The 16,771-nt window shown below is 36.4% G+C and overlaps 1 protein-coding gene across 1 annotated transcript in view; it reads right to left on the bottom strand.

Annotated features, from left to right (window-relative positions):
- The window catches only part of Nrxn3 (neurexin 3), a 1,580,164-nt gene that overhangs the window by 150,400 nt on the left and 1,412,993 nt on the right, over positions 1-16,771 (bottom strand). The window contains 1 exon segment of the mRNA XM_087195138.1: positions 201-290. Coding sequence (XP_087051264.1) covers positions 201-290 — 90 coding nt within the window.

Genomic DNA, 16,771 nt, shown 5'->3' with positions numbered 1-16,771 from the left:
TAACTGTATTTTAATGGCAATGTATTATAGCATGATTTATCAACATATGGCAGGTGGAAGCTGACACAAATTATAATGAAAATTAAAACAGTCATTTATGCAGCAGGCGATTATCATTTAAGGAACATTTATTTGCAGGCTTTAAAAATGAGGGTTTAGAATCAAATGATTTTTAAAATGAAAGTTTTAACGACGGTTACCTTTTTCCTGCAGCCACTCCTCTACGGGCCGGTTATATTTGAAGGGGATTTTCTGTTTTACCATTTGGAAGCGTTCATTATCAGTGTTGCCTTTAAAGTTTAAAAAACAGCTTAAAGAACAATCTGAAAAGTCAATAAGTCATTACAAACATCCTAGGTTGTTTGTTTGTTTTATGAAGTTTTTAGAGATAGATATCAATTTATCATTAGTAGAGGTGGAGTTGAAGTTACTCTGCCCTCCATTGAAGGTCAGGTTAGTCTTGGCTATGTAGTACTCTGTCATGTTTGGGCAACATGACATTGAGTGGGGATCCATAGAAGGGTTAGCCACTTAGAGAAATGAGTTTACCTGCATACTCTCTCCTCATCCCAGCTTGACCTCTGAGGAATTCAGCTGGTAGATCACTTTCACAATGCTACAGGAAATGCTTAGCTCCTCTGCCAGGCATATTCCACTATAACATCACTGCAGTCCCCTCAGATGGGTGGGAACACATCCTCCCTGATTCTCCTCTCCGGAAGTTGCAACTGCTCTCCTTTTAGGCATGGAGAAGCCAAGGAATAGTTAAAATCCTGACAGAAGGCAGAGTTCCTATTCAAGAAAGGAGGCCTGGGCATCTCCTCACCTGTGTGAAACAGGCAGAGTAGTACAGAGGACCCTATACCTCTATCTCCTTTTACAGATTTGTTCCACCTTTGAAAAAGAAGGGACCTTCAATGGAGAAATAAAAGTACTTACAAATATGAGATGATGATTAATCTCTCTCTCTCTTTCTCTCTCTCTAGTCCTCCCTGAATAAACATCCGCTCATAAAGATGGCTAGGGATACTTCTTCCAAGCATGAAATATCTAATCAATTTCAAGGCTCAAACATAATGCTTTTAACTGCTAGCATGGCCCCCTTTTTCTTTTGCAACTGTTATTACCACTCCTGGATGGTTTCTCTAATTAGGAGAAAGTGGAAAGTGGTGTTGTGATACGCCTCTAATGAATATGCTTCAAATAACAAATTAATGAAGCCAGCTGTGGAAATTCATCTATCTCATCAGTCAACCTCACAATGATCTAACAGAAACTAGTGAATTATAACTTATTACTTTTGATTCATAGTCCTATATTGGAGCTTAGGAAACTCCACTTCATATTACCAATATTAAAAAGTAAGATAAAAAAACTCAAAACAGGTGGCTCAGAAACAATTTACAAATTAGTCTGAAAGCCAGAAAAAATGCTACATTTTAATACAGCTGCAGAACAGGGAAAAGAGGCATGCTGTGTATGTGTGTGTGTGTGTGTGTGTGTGTGTGTGTGTGCAAAATAGAAAAAGTAGAAATATTAGGGAATTTTATTTCCCATTTACCTCTCTGGTGAAGAAATTATTCTAAGAAACTGACTCATTATCCTTATTACCCCAGAATTTTTAAAAAAATGTTCACAAAGGAAGTAACTATGGATGTGTTTCCAGCCTACGTTATGCAAACCTATCTGGCTGGTGTAAAGATTGACATATTAACCGTATCAAAAGAGAAAGTGGATAAAGTACAATAAATAGAAAGAACAATTAACAGTTTGGGCTTGCTGTGGATACTTTAAAGATTTTTCTCAAAGTATCATTTCTTACAGTAAAATGGGAAAGGTCTTGCCACTCAGAAAGGCACCCTAACTTCTTGGTGCCTCAATAGCCCCATAGAGAAAGAAATTACCTGTTAATATATGTAATAGTTACTGTTTATTGTAATATTTCTTCCTGATATATCTGGGTTCTCAGAATTCCATTACTTCAAGATAATGTTAGGCAAAGTCTCAGAATTTTTTTTTAATGAGAAAAGGGCCATGCACTTTTGTGAGAAGACCCTACATCACTAACTCTTAATTCTGCCTAATAGGTGATAGAGATGGTAAGGGATGCCATTAATTCTCTGAAGTTTTAGGCTCATTTGAATACTATACTGAGAAGTGGCAATAGGATTGTGCCAACTTCAAATTGAATTAATTGTCGCACATTAAATTTTCTGTATCTGTTATTTTGATTAAAACATTAACTGTGGAAATGATTACTCACTGTGGAATGAATTAGTGAAGTCAATAGCAAATGTAAAGCTGTATATTCTTAGCAAAACATGGGGCAACATTAGAAATAACCCAAATTCCAATTTGCCAGAGTTCTAGATGTGCCAAATTAATTAAAAAGCTGTATTTATTGGTTCTTCCAAATGCTCCTTGAAGTATCCCTTTATGCATGCCATCCACTCTCTTGGAAAATAAATATCTATAAATTTCTATAGACCAGAAAAAGAGAAAATTATGTTGGATAACCAATGAATGACAGAGTGGGAGAAAGCATAGCCATGATCCAACCTTTGACCCCTCTGAAAAATAAAAGAGAGAGAGTCATTCTTCTCCACCTCAGCTTTAAAGACATTTAGAAAAATGGTTTAGTTTTCCACACAAGACTGACAGTATCTGGCTCTTAGAAGAGCGATCTTGCATGCTGCTAAAAGCTGTGAAAGATAGAAGGCCACTTGGAAAATGAAATTGGTTTAAATCGCCACATTAACATTGTTCTTAGTCTCTTTTCATGTTCTTGTTGATTTTTATTTTAATTTATCTCAAATACTAATAAGAACTGTTTTAGAAACATGTGCATGAGATTGAGTTCATTTGCCCCGAGCCGCATTCCCTAGATTAATTGAAGAAACTTCTACACAGAGGAATTCATTCATAAGACTATTCTGAAAGATGAACAGACCTCATCAAGTTCATATATAATTATTAAATCCTTATGACATTCAGTTGTACATTTCATAGAGCAACCAGTAGGAAATCTTAAACAGTGAAATCAATTCTTCAATAGAGCAATGTTATATTCTATAAAGAATTATTTTATGAATAGTGATGTCATAATATGATTAAAAGGAGCCATACATGCATTACAGATTGAACAAAATGTGTAATGACTGAAGCTTTTTACTATACTGAGGAATCTGTATATTGTACAAAGAGACCTTCAAGTAAATAGCTCTTAAATTAATGTATGAATCTGACACTTACCTACATGGGACTGGATTTTATAAAAACTAGTACTTATATTTCATTGTAATTAAAATAATTGTGTATGTTTATTCTCTTCCATTTTGGGTATGAAATTGAGATTTTTTTTTCATACAATTGGCTTCATAAAGTCAGTTTTGTTTGGACTATTGGCTCTACCACCAAATATTTCAGCTTATGGAGACGAGCACAACACACACTGTTGAATTGCACAAAGCAGAATACTCTGAGTTAAAATTAGTAAGGCCCAACTGGTTCATACACATTGCTCCAACCTTTACGCAGAATAAACTCACAATTTCTACATTTTGGTGAATCTATTTAAGATAGAAGAAGAAAGATAAGCAAGCAAATTATCCCTTGAGTAGGTCCCCAATACACTTGAAGTACCTCTTCAAGGTGAGGATATGGAATTTGTTAATAGGCTCAGAGAATAAAAGTTCTTTCAAGTGAAGAACTGAAAGGTGGAGGAAACTCTTTTATAGAACAGAGAATAGTTTGTATAACATGATTCGTATACTGTGTTGGTCCAAACCAAATGTGAGCCACTTCATTAGAAGTCACACTAATTTTCTTAAAGCCATAATTAATGCAGCATAAGAGTTACAGAGATTAGGAAACAAATCTGGTTTTGAGTTCTAAGTTTACCATTTACTGGTTGTGTGATCTGGTGCAAGTCACTTAGTCTTGGTTTTCTTATTTCTCAATTCATCATAAGATTTGGTTTACAATAATAGGGGGCAGTATAGACATAAAACCTGAGATATGAAAAACATTCAATTCATTTACATTATTAATATTAATATGATTCAACTCTCAGAATGATAAAAAGGAAGCACACTGGTTAGACCATCATTCAAAAGATGACTATATCTTAGTGGACCTCACAAAAGTTATCTTGCAGTGACCAACTGACCACAGAAAATAAGATACCCTACATATTTCCTAAATCATCAGCTGTTGATTTTTATATTTCTGTATCTTCTAAAACATACCCAGCTAAATCATTTCCAAAACAAAGTGGGTTTCTAAAATCACTGAAAGTAAAAGAACAATTCAGGCATTGACAAATGCGATTTCTTGGTCCAGCCACAGTTAATGATGATATACTGCTCCTAAGTGGAGGAAAAGTCACTTAAAGACTTAAAGGTCCTAGCAATTTGTACTTGGCTAGCAGGAAATATTTTTTGGCAGGTAGTCTATTAATACCATCTGAAATGTTGTCAAGCATGTGAGTATGCTAATAGAAATATCTTAACAACATTCACCTGTGTGCAATTAATGCCAGAGATACTTTTGCACTTTGTTTTGAGCCGTGGAATAAAGGAAGGGGAATTTTTCTTTATTGCTCTGTTGACATTAAAAAAATGAAAGTGTGGCTCTAATGAACAAACAGTCAGAGACTGAATACTATGTACTAGAGCTAGAGGCAAAAGAAAATTGATGGGTGTATCCTCAAATAGTGGAGTAGTTCAGAGGTTTTTGCCATGACTCCGTCCCTAAAGAACATTTTATGAGTTTCAAAGTAAACAAATGACACTAAAGAAAAGGATCTGGAGAAGCTCTCTGAGCTCAGTTTGGGCTGCATTCCTAGTGCCAGCTCAGAACATCTGTCTTAGAGTCAGGGAGGGAAGTGTGCTACCCAAAGGGCATCGAGAATGCTTGACCACTTGCAAGTGATGAGTGGACCTCAACAGAGAACTTATATCTTGTATTTACAAAGTGTCTTTCAACAAGGAGCTCAAAATGCAATTATAAGTATCATCTCATTAATCCTCACAATATACCTTTGGCGTTGAAAGAAAAAGAACTGTTCATATGTTGTGAGCCTTGATCCTTTAGGGTGCCAAGGTAAAGAAATTAATCTCTAGGAACAGAAAAACTGATCAGCCAGAGGAAGTGAATTAATAGATGCAGAGCACAAGGACACGGTTAAGTAACGAAGTTTTTCCAAGCTTACTTTATTTAGTGGTTCTTTGAGCTGGGCAGAAGCACCTTTCCTAAGTGACAAGATGCTGAGCCAGGGAAGCAGGGCAAATCACCCAGGTAGATGCCCACTTGGCTAATAAAGCTCCTTTCTACATTTACTCTAGATATGCTTCAAAATAGAAGAAATATGGGCACATTATTTCCTTTAAATATCAAAGCCATGAATGAATCCACTACCTCTGGGTACATGAAGCAAAGGTGGCTACAATGTGAGTAAATGGAACATTCGTTGTAGTAAGACTCATTTGACCCAATTCTGTCTCAGATATTTACCAGTTCTGTGAACCTATTAAAATAAATCTAAATGAAGCTGAAATTCTTCATCTTTAAAAAAAAGATGATAATGTGTATATTGCATGGTCTTAAGAAAATTAGATACAGGGAACAACTTAGTTTATGGGAAATCAGAAGAGGTTGGGAACTGAGAAACCTGTGATTTATTTTAATTCTTAAGATCTTTCCCTAAAATGTATATAAAGCTTCCAAAATGAAAGTTCTTCCTCCCAGTGAACAGGGACGGAAAGTCTGTGATGGGCGGGCGGGGTGGGCGTGAGGGGGGAGAAGGAGCAAAGCCACCTTAAGGAGCACTCCAGAACACCTCCCAGTCTTAAAATTTTCACTGAACTCTGCTTCTCATCCATGTTGTCTAACCTATGAGCCTACAGAAATTCAGTCCTCATGTCTAAGTATATTGTAGTCTGGGAGATCAGCATGGAAACCAAGCTAGTAATGTAATCCAATTGTTCTGTGCCCAGCTAACCAAGTGGCCATATCTCTATTGTGACCTTTGTTGCTGCCTGAACACACATTCTGTGCAAGCACATGTTAACATGAAACAGGACTTCCATATCCTTAAGACAAAATCAAAGAGCCATTTCCATTGCTGTTACGATGCTAAAGAAAATTTCCCATGACTAGGGCATATATCACCAATCACTATCCTTTCTATGCATTTTGAAACCATCCTTGACTGTCCACCTAAAACTTTTTTCCTAGTATTTCTCCTGACTTCTCATTCATCAACAATACTTCGAACCCCAGAGAGATTAAGAAAACCAAGTCTAGCTAATTTCATATCTGAATTTGCCCTTAAAGTTGAGGAGACTAGCAATTTTAATGGAACTCTTTTCACTATGCTGGGTCTATGTAGCATTTTTTAAGAACTACTGTAAAAAGTTATACATTTTTTTAAAAACTGTATTTGGTTTCCTTCCTCATACTTTGTCACTTTTTCCTTCTGTGACTATTCTGAGATATACACTGATAAAGTATTCAATATCAATGTTTCAATTTTCTCCAGTTCCTATCTGGAAAATACATTTAGTATTATCACGTGTTGGTATGTCTTTACGTTTTGATTTTTTCATATGTAAAATAGTGGTTATAATAATAACTACAACACGAGATTGTTGTGAGTGTTAACTGCGCATATAGCACTTGACAAAATGTATGCCATGCAAGTCCTCCGTGTAGTGTTTACTGTTGTTTTTGTTAGAACAAGCATCTGATGCAGAAGACACTAAAAAGAAGGCAAATTCCACAAGAATGACTTCTCTACACAATTTTTAGTGTCATGTATTTTCGAAGTTCCTTTACAAACTAAAGTCTTCATGCTTTCTCTTCAGCTATTTGGCATATGATCCTTTCAAGATTCCCCGGAACCTTTCCTCTCATCGAGTGTTGCCTTCGTGTGGCAGAAGCCACAGTGCTATTTTGGGACTCACTCCTCCCCCTGATCCATGTTTCCTGCCTGTCCACCCTTTGTGATCTCCCTGGCTCTTTTTAGCCTTGCTTACTTTCTTTTATTTCTATCTACCTCATTCCTTCCACTCTTTATCTCCATTTCCTTACATTCCTCTCATGCCTGCTTTTTCATTTCTGAGGGAGGACATCAAATTCAACGTTCAGAAAAACAATATGCTACAATGTTTTATTTTTAAAATTCTGTTTATTCAAACATGCATGTATAAGTCCCTAAGCAACTCAGGTGGCAGGCAAGAGATTTGGGAGGACAGTCTCACCAGGCAGCAGTTTCCGCTTCATGAAGAGGAACATCACACCGGCATTTACATCGGTGGTGCTTTAATAAACTAATGCCACAGTAACACTTCTATTTAGATCTGTTGGAATCTCCAGAGTTTATGAAGTAGAGGTCTTTCATACTGTGTAAGCCAGCTGTCCTATAATGACAGAATTCCTGAGATGATTAACTTAAAAAGAGGAGATACTTATTTTACCTCTAAAGTTTAGAGGTTTCTAGTCTGTGGTTTGTGTGGGAAGCATTTGCTTTGGGTCCCCGATAAGCAGCACCTCATAGCAGGAATACAAGGCAGAAAACTAGCTCACCTCACTAGCCAGGAAGCAGAAGAGGAAACGAACAGGCTGGGGTCCCACAATCTGTTTAAAGCCACATCCTCAATGACCTCAGAGCCTTTCACACAGCCCAACCTCCTAAAGGCTCCATCACCTCCCAGTAGGGACATCTGGGCACCCAAGCCTTCAGCACGGGGCCCTAGGAGGGACAGTCAATATCCAGACTGTAACACAGACCAAACTCAAGTCCATGTCTACAAATGGATACAGATGTTCCTTTATTTACAGTGAGGTTATATCCTAATAAACCCATTATAAATTTAAAATATCATGAGTAAAAATACACTTTACTACACCTAACCTACCAAACGCAATGACTTAGCAGCATTCTATTCTATAGAGTATCAATTGTTTCCCCTTGTGATCACATGCCTGACAAGAAAATGCCACCTGGTGTCTTTGCCCAGCATCGATAGGGTACTGTCAGGGGCCGGGGATTTAGCTCAGTGGTGCCATCGCCTGCCTCACAAGCACAAGGTCCTGAATTCGGGTCCCAGTACCAAACAAACAAACAAACACTAAAACAAAAATAGGGTACTATCATACTGAATATCTGTAGATAGGAAAAAAAAATGCAAAGTAGGATTTCTACTGAACACCTATCACTTTTACACCATCATAAAGTAAAAAAAAATTAAGTTGTACTATCCTAAATTGAAGATGGTCTATATAACACTCTCAATCCATCTAAAAGTAACAATCACTGTTCCATTTAGCACCACTCCCTATGGCCTGGCCAGCATACTGCTTTGTAACAATGGCCTAAACAACCACATCAACAGCCAGCTACACATTTGGTTTGTTTCCAACTAAAAATGAAGTCACTTTCCAGTCGAATTGTTTCTCAAAAGTTTGTACAATCTTGCATTCGTGCAATACATTTTTTGAACTTCAAAGCAGAGCTTTAATTATATCCCAGTAAATTTATTCTTTCTTTGTTTCATAACAGTATTCAAGCCTGATAAGACAATGTTTGCCTGTAGGTGTTTGTTCCTGGTTGAAGATACCTCTTTTAGCTTTATATCATCAGCAAATTTAATTAGCATATCCTTTTTTCCTTTCATTTTATGCCCCAAAGAATTTCTAGGAAGATCATGGCGTGACTTTACAATGTCTACCAATTCTTTGAAACTTCTTGCTTTGAGAGGCAGAGCTTGATTCTCCAACCTTAATAATGAATGGGTTTAGTGCCATGGTTCTAAAGAATAGGATGTGATCAAGATGATAATGTTTGGATTTAGAGATTAAATCATAAAAGGTATTTAGACTCCCTGTTCACCTTCTGGGGTCACTCATTCTGAAGAAGCTAGTGTCACATCATGAAGAGACTTAAGAAAGTTTACGGAGGGCCAGGATTTAGCTCAGTGGAGGCACCTCTGGCTAGCAAGCAGGCCTACAGAAGCCTTGCGTTCACTGTACCTCCAGTCAGTATCTTAACAACAATTCCTAAGACATCCCAATCCAGAACCACACAACTAAGCTGCCACCAAAACTTGATCTATGGAAACTGTGAAAAAATAACTATTATTTTAAAATTTATGTTTACTCAAAAATTTAGCAGGATAATTTGTTACACAGGAATAGATACAGTTTAACTAGGACGCTGTATCTCTTATGGACCACAGGCAGATCTCTTTGAGATTTCTTCATTGTTTCTCTCATACTGTACCCTTAGGGAAATGAAGATACTCTATGCATGATATTCTCCTCATTTGCCAATTTATTACAATATTTCGCAAGGGGAATTTACACGTTTGGCAAGACTTACTTCAGTGAGTTCATGTGAGTCCCTAGGCATCACCAGATTCTTTGTTAAAATATGGTTAACTATGTACCAACTTTTGGGTCAAAAGAAGCACTTGAGAATGTTTATATATAAGTTCCAAGTTTAACACATCTATCCTTTTATATTATGTAAGGTTTAATGTACTTGTTCCAAGCTGATTTTTTATTCTGATTTATTCCTATTATTTCTGAGTAGATATTAACAAAGGTTCATGTTTCATTTTTTTAACCACCTTGAGAGATTACCTAATTAAGACTAGAAATGTAAGCTCCTTTGAAGAAGTCTACTACCATTTTTCTCACCTTTGCGGGTGGGTTCTGGAATTTTACATATCTTTTATCTGCTTCAGTCTCTCCATTGAAAGACCCTATTGGTAACAGATAAAGATGTACATGTAGGCAGTGGGAAATTCACAGAACCACTGGAGTCCCTTTTTCACAAACGCTTTTCTGTTTTATATTAATCATGAAGTCATTTCTGGGAGTAAAAGCCATTTTAAAAGAAGAAGTAAACAGTTTTAAAATTGAGGAGATCTTAAAGATCATCTAAGAAATATGATTTCCCTAATTTGGTATTGCTCAAACTTCTGCTTCACACATCATTGAAACAGGATTTCTAGCCTAACAAGCATCGTGGGGTGCAGATAAAGACAGCATTTTCTCCTCTGAGGCATTAATTAAAGAATCATCTATATACTTATTTGTTTGGTTTCATGGCATTTCTAAGGCTTTTCAAAAATAAACCAGTTGGGAAGTATTCATCCTTCAGTGTAAGATTCAAAGGTCAGGTATACACTATTGCAGTGTGGTTCAAGAATCAAAATTTTCCCAGTGAAGAAGTGACCTGAGGGAATGCAGTAGTTGTGGTATATCTTGAATTCATACAATGCCTCATTAACTCTACTTGGCAAATTAATTCTAATTGATTTGTTTGTGAGAAATGCAGCCTGGCCTCAAATCTGGCTACAAACAAAGGATAATGCTAAACAGCAATTTATTGAGCTCAGAAAGCTGTCCTGAGAAAGCATGAATCAGTATAGAGGCTCTTTTTAGAAAGATTAATTGTTTTTTAAAATCAAAGAAGAAAACAAGAAGAGAAAAGAGAAGAAAGAATAAGAAAAGCAAAGAAAGGGAGACTATGCCTTCTACAATTATAATGAATTTTATTAATAATGCTGATTTATTGTAAATACTTCAAATAAATCCAAATAAAGTATTTGAAAGTATGGAGAGAGAATATAAACAAGGATAAAAATACAGTGGACATTTAAAAATTTTTAAAGCAATTAATTCAATTTAAGGCAAAATGAGCAGATAGTCTAAGAAAAAATGGAAAACACAAAAGAAGAAAATGCTGTGACATGGCAGGAAGAGCCAAGATTCATTTTAAAATACCACGTCTTGAAGAAAAGGAGGGACAATTTCTGAGTAACAGTGACTAATTTCATAATGTTAGAGACCTGAATTTAGAGTTGATAGGATAAAGTTTAAAAAATGATAGTTACTGCAACTGGAGCTTTTCTTCTTTTCTATTGTGTTGTATTGAAAATAAGCTACAGTCTCATTCCAATGCCCACAGCCCCTTGCAATGGGCTTTATTTTGTCCACCTCTTCATCCTAGGTTGGCTGTGGGACTTTCTCTGGAACATGGCACGGCAGTGCAGGCGATGCAGGCGGAGGCACAAGGAACACCTGTGTATTGCTATTTCCCCTCTAGGGTACCATGCAAAGAAGGCCAGTCCAGGCTCCTCTTTCCCAAAAAGAGAAACCCAGCCATCTAAGTGTGCTCAGCAAACCTCACCATTTCAGTTGAGGCCCTGAGTAGGGAATGAAGCCGTCAAGATCATGTAGCTCCATCCAAGTCGGCCTAGATCAAAAACACCCACATGAGGGACAGAAATGTGAGCCAATGAAAAACAATATTTTGGAGTGGCTGCTTCTACAACAACTTAAAGGAAGTCAGAAGACCAAGAGGGATGGCCTGGAGGCCCAAGAGAGGGAGGGAGCATCTCAGATCCCATCTCTGGAGTCACAGGAGCTTGCGTAGCAAAAGGCATAGGGGTTTTGGGCTGGAGACAGGAAGACTTGGGCCCCTGCTTCCGAACCTTAGCTCTGTTCCTCTTTCTAAGGAGAGAATTACCAAGTCCAAGGGAAGGATGCAATAATTCACCTCCTGAGAAGAGAAGGGAAGACTCAGGCTGAGGGTGTTGGGAAAAGGCAGGGAAATGGAGAAGTATTGACTGACGCTTCTGATCCTCCTGTCTAGAGGAGGAAAGGAAGAGTGGTGGGAGGCAGCTAACAAGGGGACAAGAAGCCTCTTTCCATCACTATTGAACAATGACGGGGGGGGGGGTGCAGCAGGGTGCTAGAAGCTACAGAATAAGAGCAGGATGAACTCCGGATTTGCTGCTCTGGCTTTCTGGCACTGTGACTTTCTGGCACCAATGAATTTCTCATTCCACAAATAGTTCCATGGCTTGAAGGGTCACCTTCTCTTTTTTTTCCGAGAAAGCATAGCTTTTACTCCCATCTTTAAACTTAATTTTCCAATACAAAGCCAAATCAAAAAATGTATGCTAGGGCTGGGGATTTAGCCCAGTGGTTCCGTCGCCTGCCTCGCAAGTGCAAGGACCCGAGTTCGAGCCCCGGTACCAAAAAAAAAAAAATGTATGCTCTTGGGCTGGGGATTTAGCTCGGTGGTTTCGCCGCCTGCTGCGCAAGCGCAAGGACCTGAGTTCGATCCCTGGTACCGAAAAAAAAAAAAAAAATGTATGCTCTGGTAGGATATGAATAATCACTGGCCAGGAATAGCCTTTTCTACAGTTAGAATAAAAAGGTATTCTGTACCACACCCCCTACTAATGAAGAACAATAAAAATAAAGCAAAACATTACAGTGAATACCAAAACTATGCAAAAACATTCCCACCTTGCAACCTTGGCTTTTAAAAAGGAGGCAATGCTACTTTTAGTTTCTCAAGTAGCAAAAAGCAGCCCTTTTAAACACGTTTATAAGTAATTTCCCTAGTATTAACATGGTCTTAGTTTAGCATATGAATGGCAGCTGGGCCCTAACAAAAGCATCAAAACTGATCAAGATCTAGACACTGAGGAGTTAAAGAAAGAGTCCACACATCGAACATTGCTCAAGTTTCTGATTGTCAACTCAAGTGACACATACTTGTCAACCATTAGAAGCACCTCATAGTTTATGTTGGCGCCAGTATTAGTTCACATTATAAGTGCAATGGTCACAAAAACATTATTTGAAATTAGTGCTTTTTTAAAAACAACTTTCAAGAAAGTAGCCAGCAATGAATATAAAACTATCTACACATTTAAAATACTGACCTGATACCCAGAGTTTACTACTCTACATGGAATATCAGTCTTTGTGAACATGCTTTTTTTCCCTATGAGCTTATAATAATCTTACAAGTGGAATTTTTAGTAAATCTTTCTAACATCCGACTTCCAAAATCTCCAACACAATGACACAATATTAATGTATCTTAAGTGCTCAAGAATATTCATGAAGTTGACAACTACTACCACCTCAAGAGACAGGTGTCTTGCATCCAATAAATTATTAGAAGTTATAAAACTTTGAAGGTTATGAGTTTAGATGATTACTAAGGTTCTTGTAAACTCTAGAAACCTACACATTTGAGAAATACAAATAAAATACCAATGTCTTTTTTCTCTTAACCATTTAATGTAAGATATTAAATGCATGGGATTAAATCTTGGAAATTTGAGACATATTTTTAACAATTATGGGTACTTTAAATTTAAAGTTTATTGAACACTTGCCATGTGTTGGAGCAAATGAAATGCTTTTATATTTACCCAGTGTGTGTGTGTGTGTGTGTGTGTGTGTGTGTTTGTGTATACTGCATAGAAAGACAAATTTTATAAACATCTGAAACCCAAGAAAACTTCTGTATGTTCTCCGTGGAACTTGCAAATTGTAATAAGCATCAGCTCCTAGATATGTGTACGAAATAAACAGTCATCATTTAAAAAAATGATTCAGAATAATTTCAACTGACATCACTAATAAAATGGGGTGGAATTTTTTTTCCTAGCCAAAGAAATCAAAGAGATCTATTCTTTGGTGGAAGAAAGCCTCCTTCTATCATCTGTAACATTTCAAATTAGACTAATAAAATCAGACTAGTCTATTATCACGAAGAAATTTTTAAACCAACCAGGGACGTGCACTAGATGGCCTAATATTTTCACCATTCTAATTACCAAGTTCCTTTGAGTTTTACTCTTTCATAAGGCTGCTTTTATCTTTGCAGTAATGATCCAAGACATTAAAAGAAGGCTTTTGAGTGACTCGATTTGCCTACTCAAGTTCACTCAGTATCTATTGATGTACTTTTGCTGTCTTGTCAAAAAAGCACTTACAAAATTAGTAAATTTAGGGTATAATTAGTATAAGATGAGGCAGGTGAGAGGGGAGCAAGCTGTGTTTTCTTGGTTTTTGTTTTAATTTCTGATACCAGGGATGGTGGCTTATTTAAATTTCATTGGAATACTCCTAAGGGTTGAGACTTTTGGATAAGGATTGAAATTTCCCATCTAAGCAAAACCCAAGGATGTGGTCTAAACTTAAAAAGCAATTTAAAAGGGAGACTGTAGGTAATGAGAAGTAAAAAAAAAAATGTAGATTTCTTCCCTTACCTAACCTGTTAGATTTAAACTTGGTCCATTTGAATAGATTCAAATCCTATTATGCAGTTTCTAACACAGGGATATAAAGAGATGATGATTAAGACATACTTTTAGAAGAGAATTTGAGTAATTTTGTAAAAATGGAAAGTAGATAGTGGGATGCTTTTATCCCCGAAGTGGGCTGGATGTATCTATTGGGAGTTCAGCTGGTACTATGCTTCCGAATAGCAGTGAGGTTTGAAATCACATAGTTATTGTCCAAACTCCAGGTTCCTTTAGTCAACAGTTTGCTTGTTCTGAGTAGCTGCAGGAGTCAGTGGGGATAGAGGGGTTGGAAGAGTAGGGGTAGAGAATGGCATAAATCAAAGAATCAAATCCAGAAGAGAGAGAAATGTAATATAATTATGTTGATTGCTATATTTGATCAGAAAAATTAAAGAAACTATATCCTGACAGAAAGATACAGGTACATAATTATGTAGCCCAAGAACAAGGTAGATTTGCTGCCTGCAATTTTCAATAATGTTTTGGCCTGCAGTGGTAAGCAGAAACATCTGTAATCACTACATTTTTCCAATCAGATCATTAGGATGATGTGCTTGGGACAAGCAATTCAGATGAACAGTGTACAACTACTGAGAAGGGAAATAGAACTGAGAATTGTTCAGAAGATTCTGGGATCCGAGTTTGTCAGGACTCTCAGTTAATATGTCAGCAGAACACCTTGCTCAGTTCAATTGAATTATTTCAAGAACAGCTCCATTAAGAGCATTTCAAAATTCCCTTTATGGACCTACTCAGAGCTCAAAATTCTCTGAGGTCATAGTGGAAGAAAATCACAAAACGAAGCAAGACTATTAGATTTCACCTGGTTTACCTCCTCTAGGAGAGCTCAATTGGTCCCTGAGAACAATATATATTATACTTTTCTGTGGATCATCTTCATATTTCCCTATTCTGGAGGTCCAGTGTCAGCTTTACCATTCAGAGAATTCAAGAAAAAAATCCAGCCATTCATTACGAATGTCTAAAATCATTTCGGTTGTATTTTTTTTTTTCTTTCACTGATATAAAGTGCTATTTTGTTTGAAACAGCACCTTACAATAATTTTATAGGGGTTAAAAAATGAAAGAGTAAGTACTTCTAAATTCTGGTGTCTAAGATTTGAGATTTATTTTGTTGTACATTTATATTTACATCAGATGTGTAATTTTCCCAATTTTCACGAATGCCTAAGTCATCTTTTTTCTCCTTTTATTATTTCATCTGGTTATCATGGGAAATCCTCCCTTTTAGATCAACCAAGAATCATCTCATCAGTGTAAAAACATTTTAATAATATAAGATTTAAGTATTTCAAAAAAGAAAAATTTCCCAGTGAAATCTTAAAAGTTACTAATAGCAAAACATTTGATATTTTACTATTGCTATAAATGTGCTGTAAGTGCTTTTAAAGGATTTTCTTTACCTTAGTGTATATTATTACTGTATATATGCAGACAATGAAGTCATAAATATCCAGTAATCTCAGTATAAGTTGTACAATTTAACATTATTAAACACCTACTATATTTGATGCTTTTTATAAATATTAAAGCAAAATTATGACCACTTTGCTTGAACTATAGGAAGTCAAATGTTGGTGTGTTTTCTATTCTTGGAGTTAGACCTTTAATTTATTTTTAATTTTTATTTTTGTTAGTACCTGTTTGCAGTACATAATGATTACACTCATTGTGGGTAGTTGGTACATGTGCATGACACATCTTAATTATTTTATGTCCCTCCCCCACTCCCTCTCCCAATCTTGTTCCACCTCCCATTTGCAAGAGATATATCTTCCTGCCTCCTATTACTATCTTCTATTTTGCTCTTTAATTTATTTAGATTTTAGTTTCTGACATAAAAGAAACCATGTGATATTTAAACTTGTGTATCTGATTTATTTCACTTTAAAAAAGACCTTTAATTTTTAACTGTTAATTATGTTGTAGTTAACATTAAGATCAGCAAAATGTAACAAGAATATTATTTTCTAAATAAAACCTAATGTGCCTTAGCTTGAATATTTTGTTTTAAACTTCAGTTGTACATATTTAAAATGCACAACATGATGTTTTGATGTTTATCTTGATAAATGTATAAATGGTAAGGTCATTTCTATAGTCAAGGAAAGTACCACATTTATCATCTCATATAATCTATCTTTTTGTAGTAAGATTACCTAAAATCTGCTTGTTTGGTAAGTTATAAGTTGCTAGACGTGGTGACTCGTGAGCTGTCATCCCCCAAATCTGGGAGGCTGAAGCAAGAGAGTCTTGAGTCTGAGACTGGCCTGGGCAACTTGGTAAATTTGCAAGATGCTATTTCAAACAGTGGAGTAGGGTGTGTCTGAGTGGGCCCTGGGTTCAATTCCCAGTGCCATTTTCAAAATACAAGTCTGTAACTATCGTCTTTATTTTGTAGGTGATGTTTCTAGACATTCATCCTTTGTAATTGCAACTTAAGTAGAAAGAAAAACATTACATGTAGAATCTAAAAACAAAACAAAACACAAAAGTAAATACATAGATCAGAGAGGAAAATGGTGGTTTCCAGGGATGGGGGAAATGGGAAGATATCTATAGGATGACTTTTAGAAGTTTATTTTAAACATATGCATGCTTGTATGCATGCACACATCTATAAA

This window comes from Heterocephalus glaber, unplaced genomic scaffold (genome assembly GCF_053883595.1).
Source record: "Heterocephalus glaber isolate CG9 unplaced genomic scaffold, H.glaber_assembly_v1.0 deba00001608, whole genome shotgun sequence".
Classification (NCBI taxonomy): Eukaryota; Metazoa; Chordata; class Mammalia; order Rodentia; family Bathyergidae; genus Heterocephalus; species Heterocephalus glaber.
The sequence above is the reverse complement of the archived record's forward strand: the minus strand, read 5'-3'. Positions and strand labels throughout refer to the sequence as shown.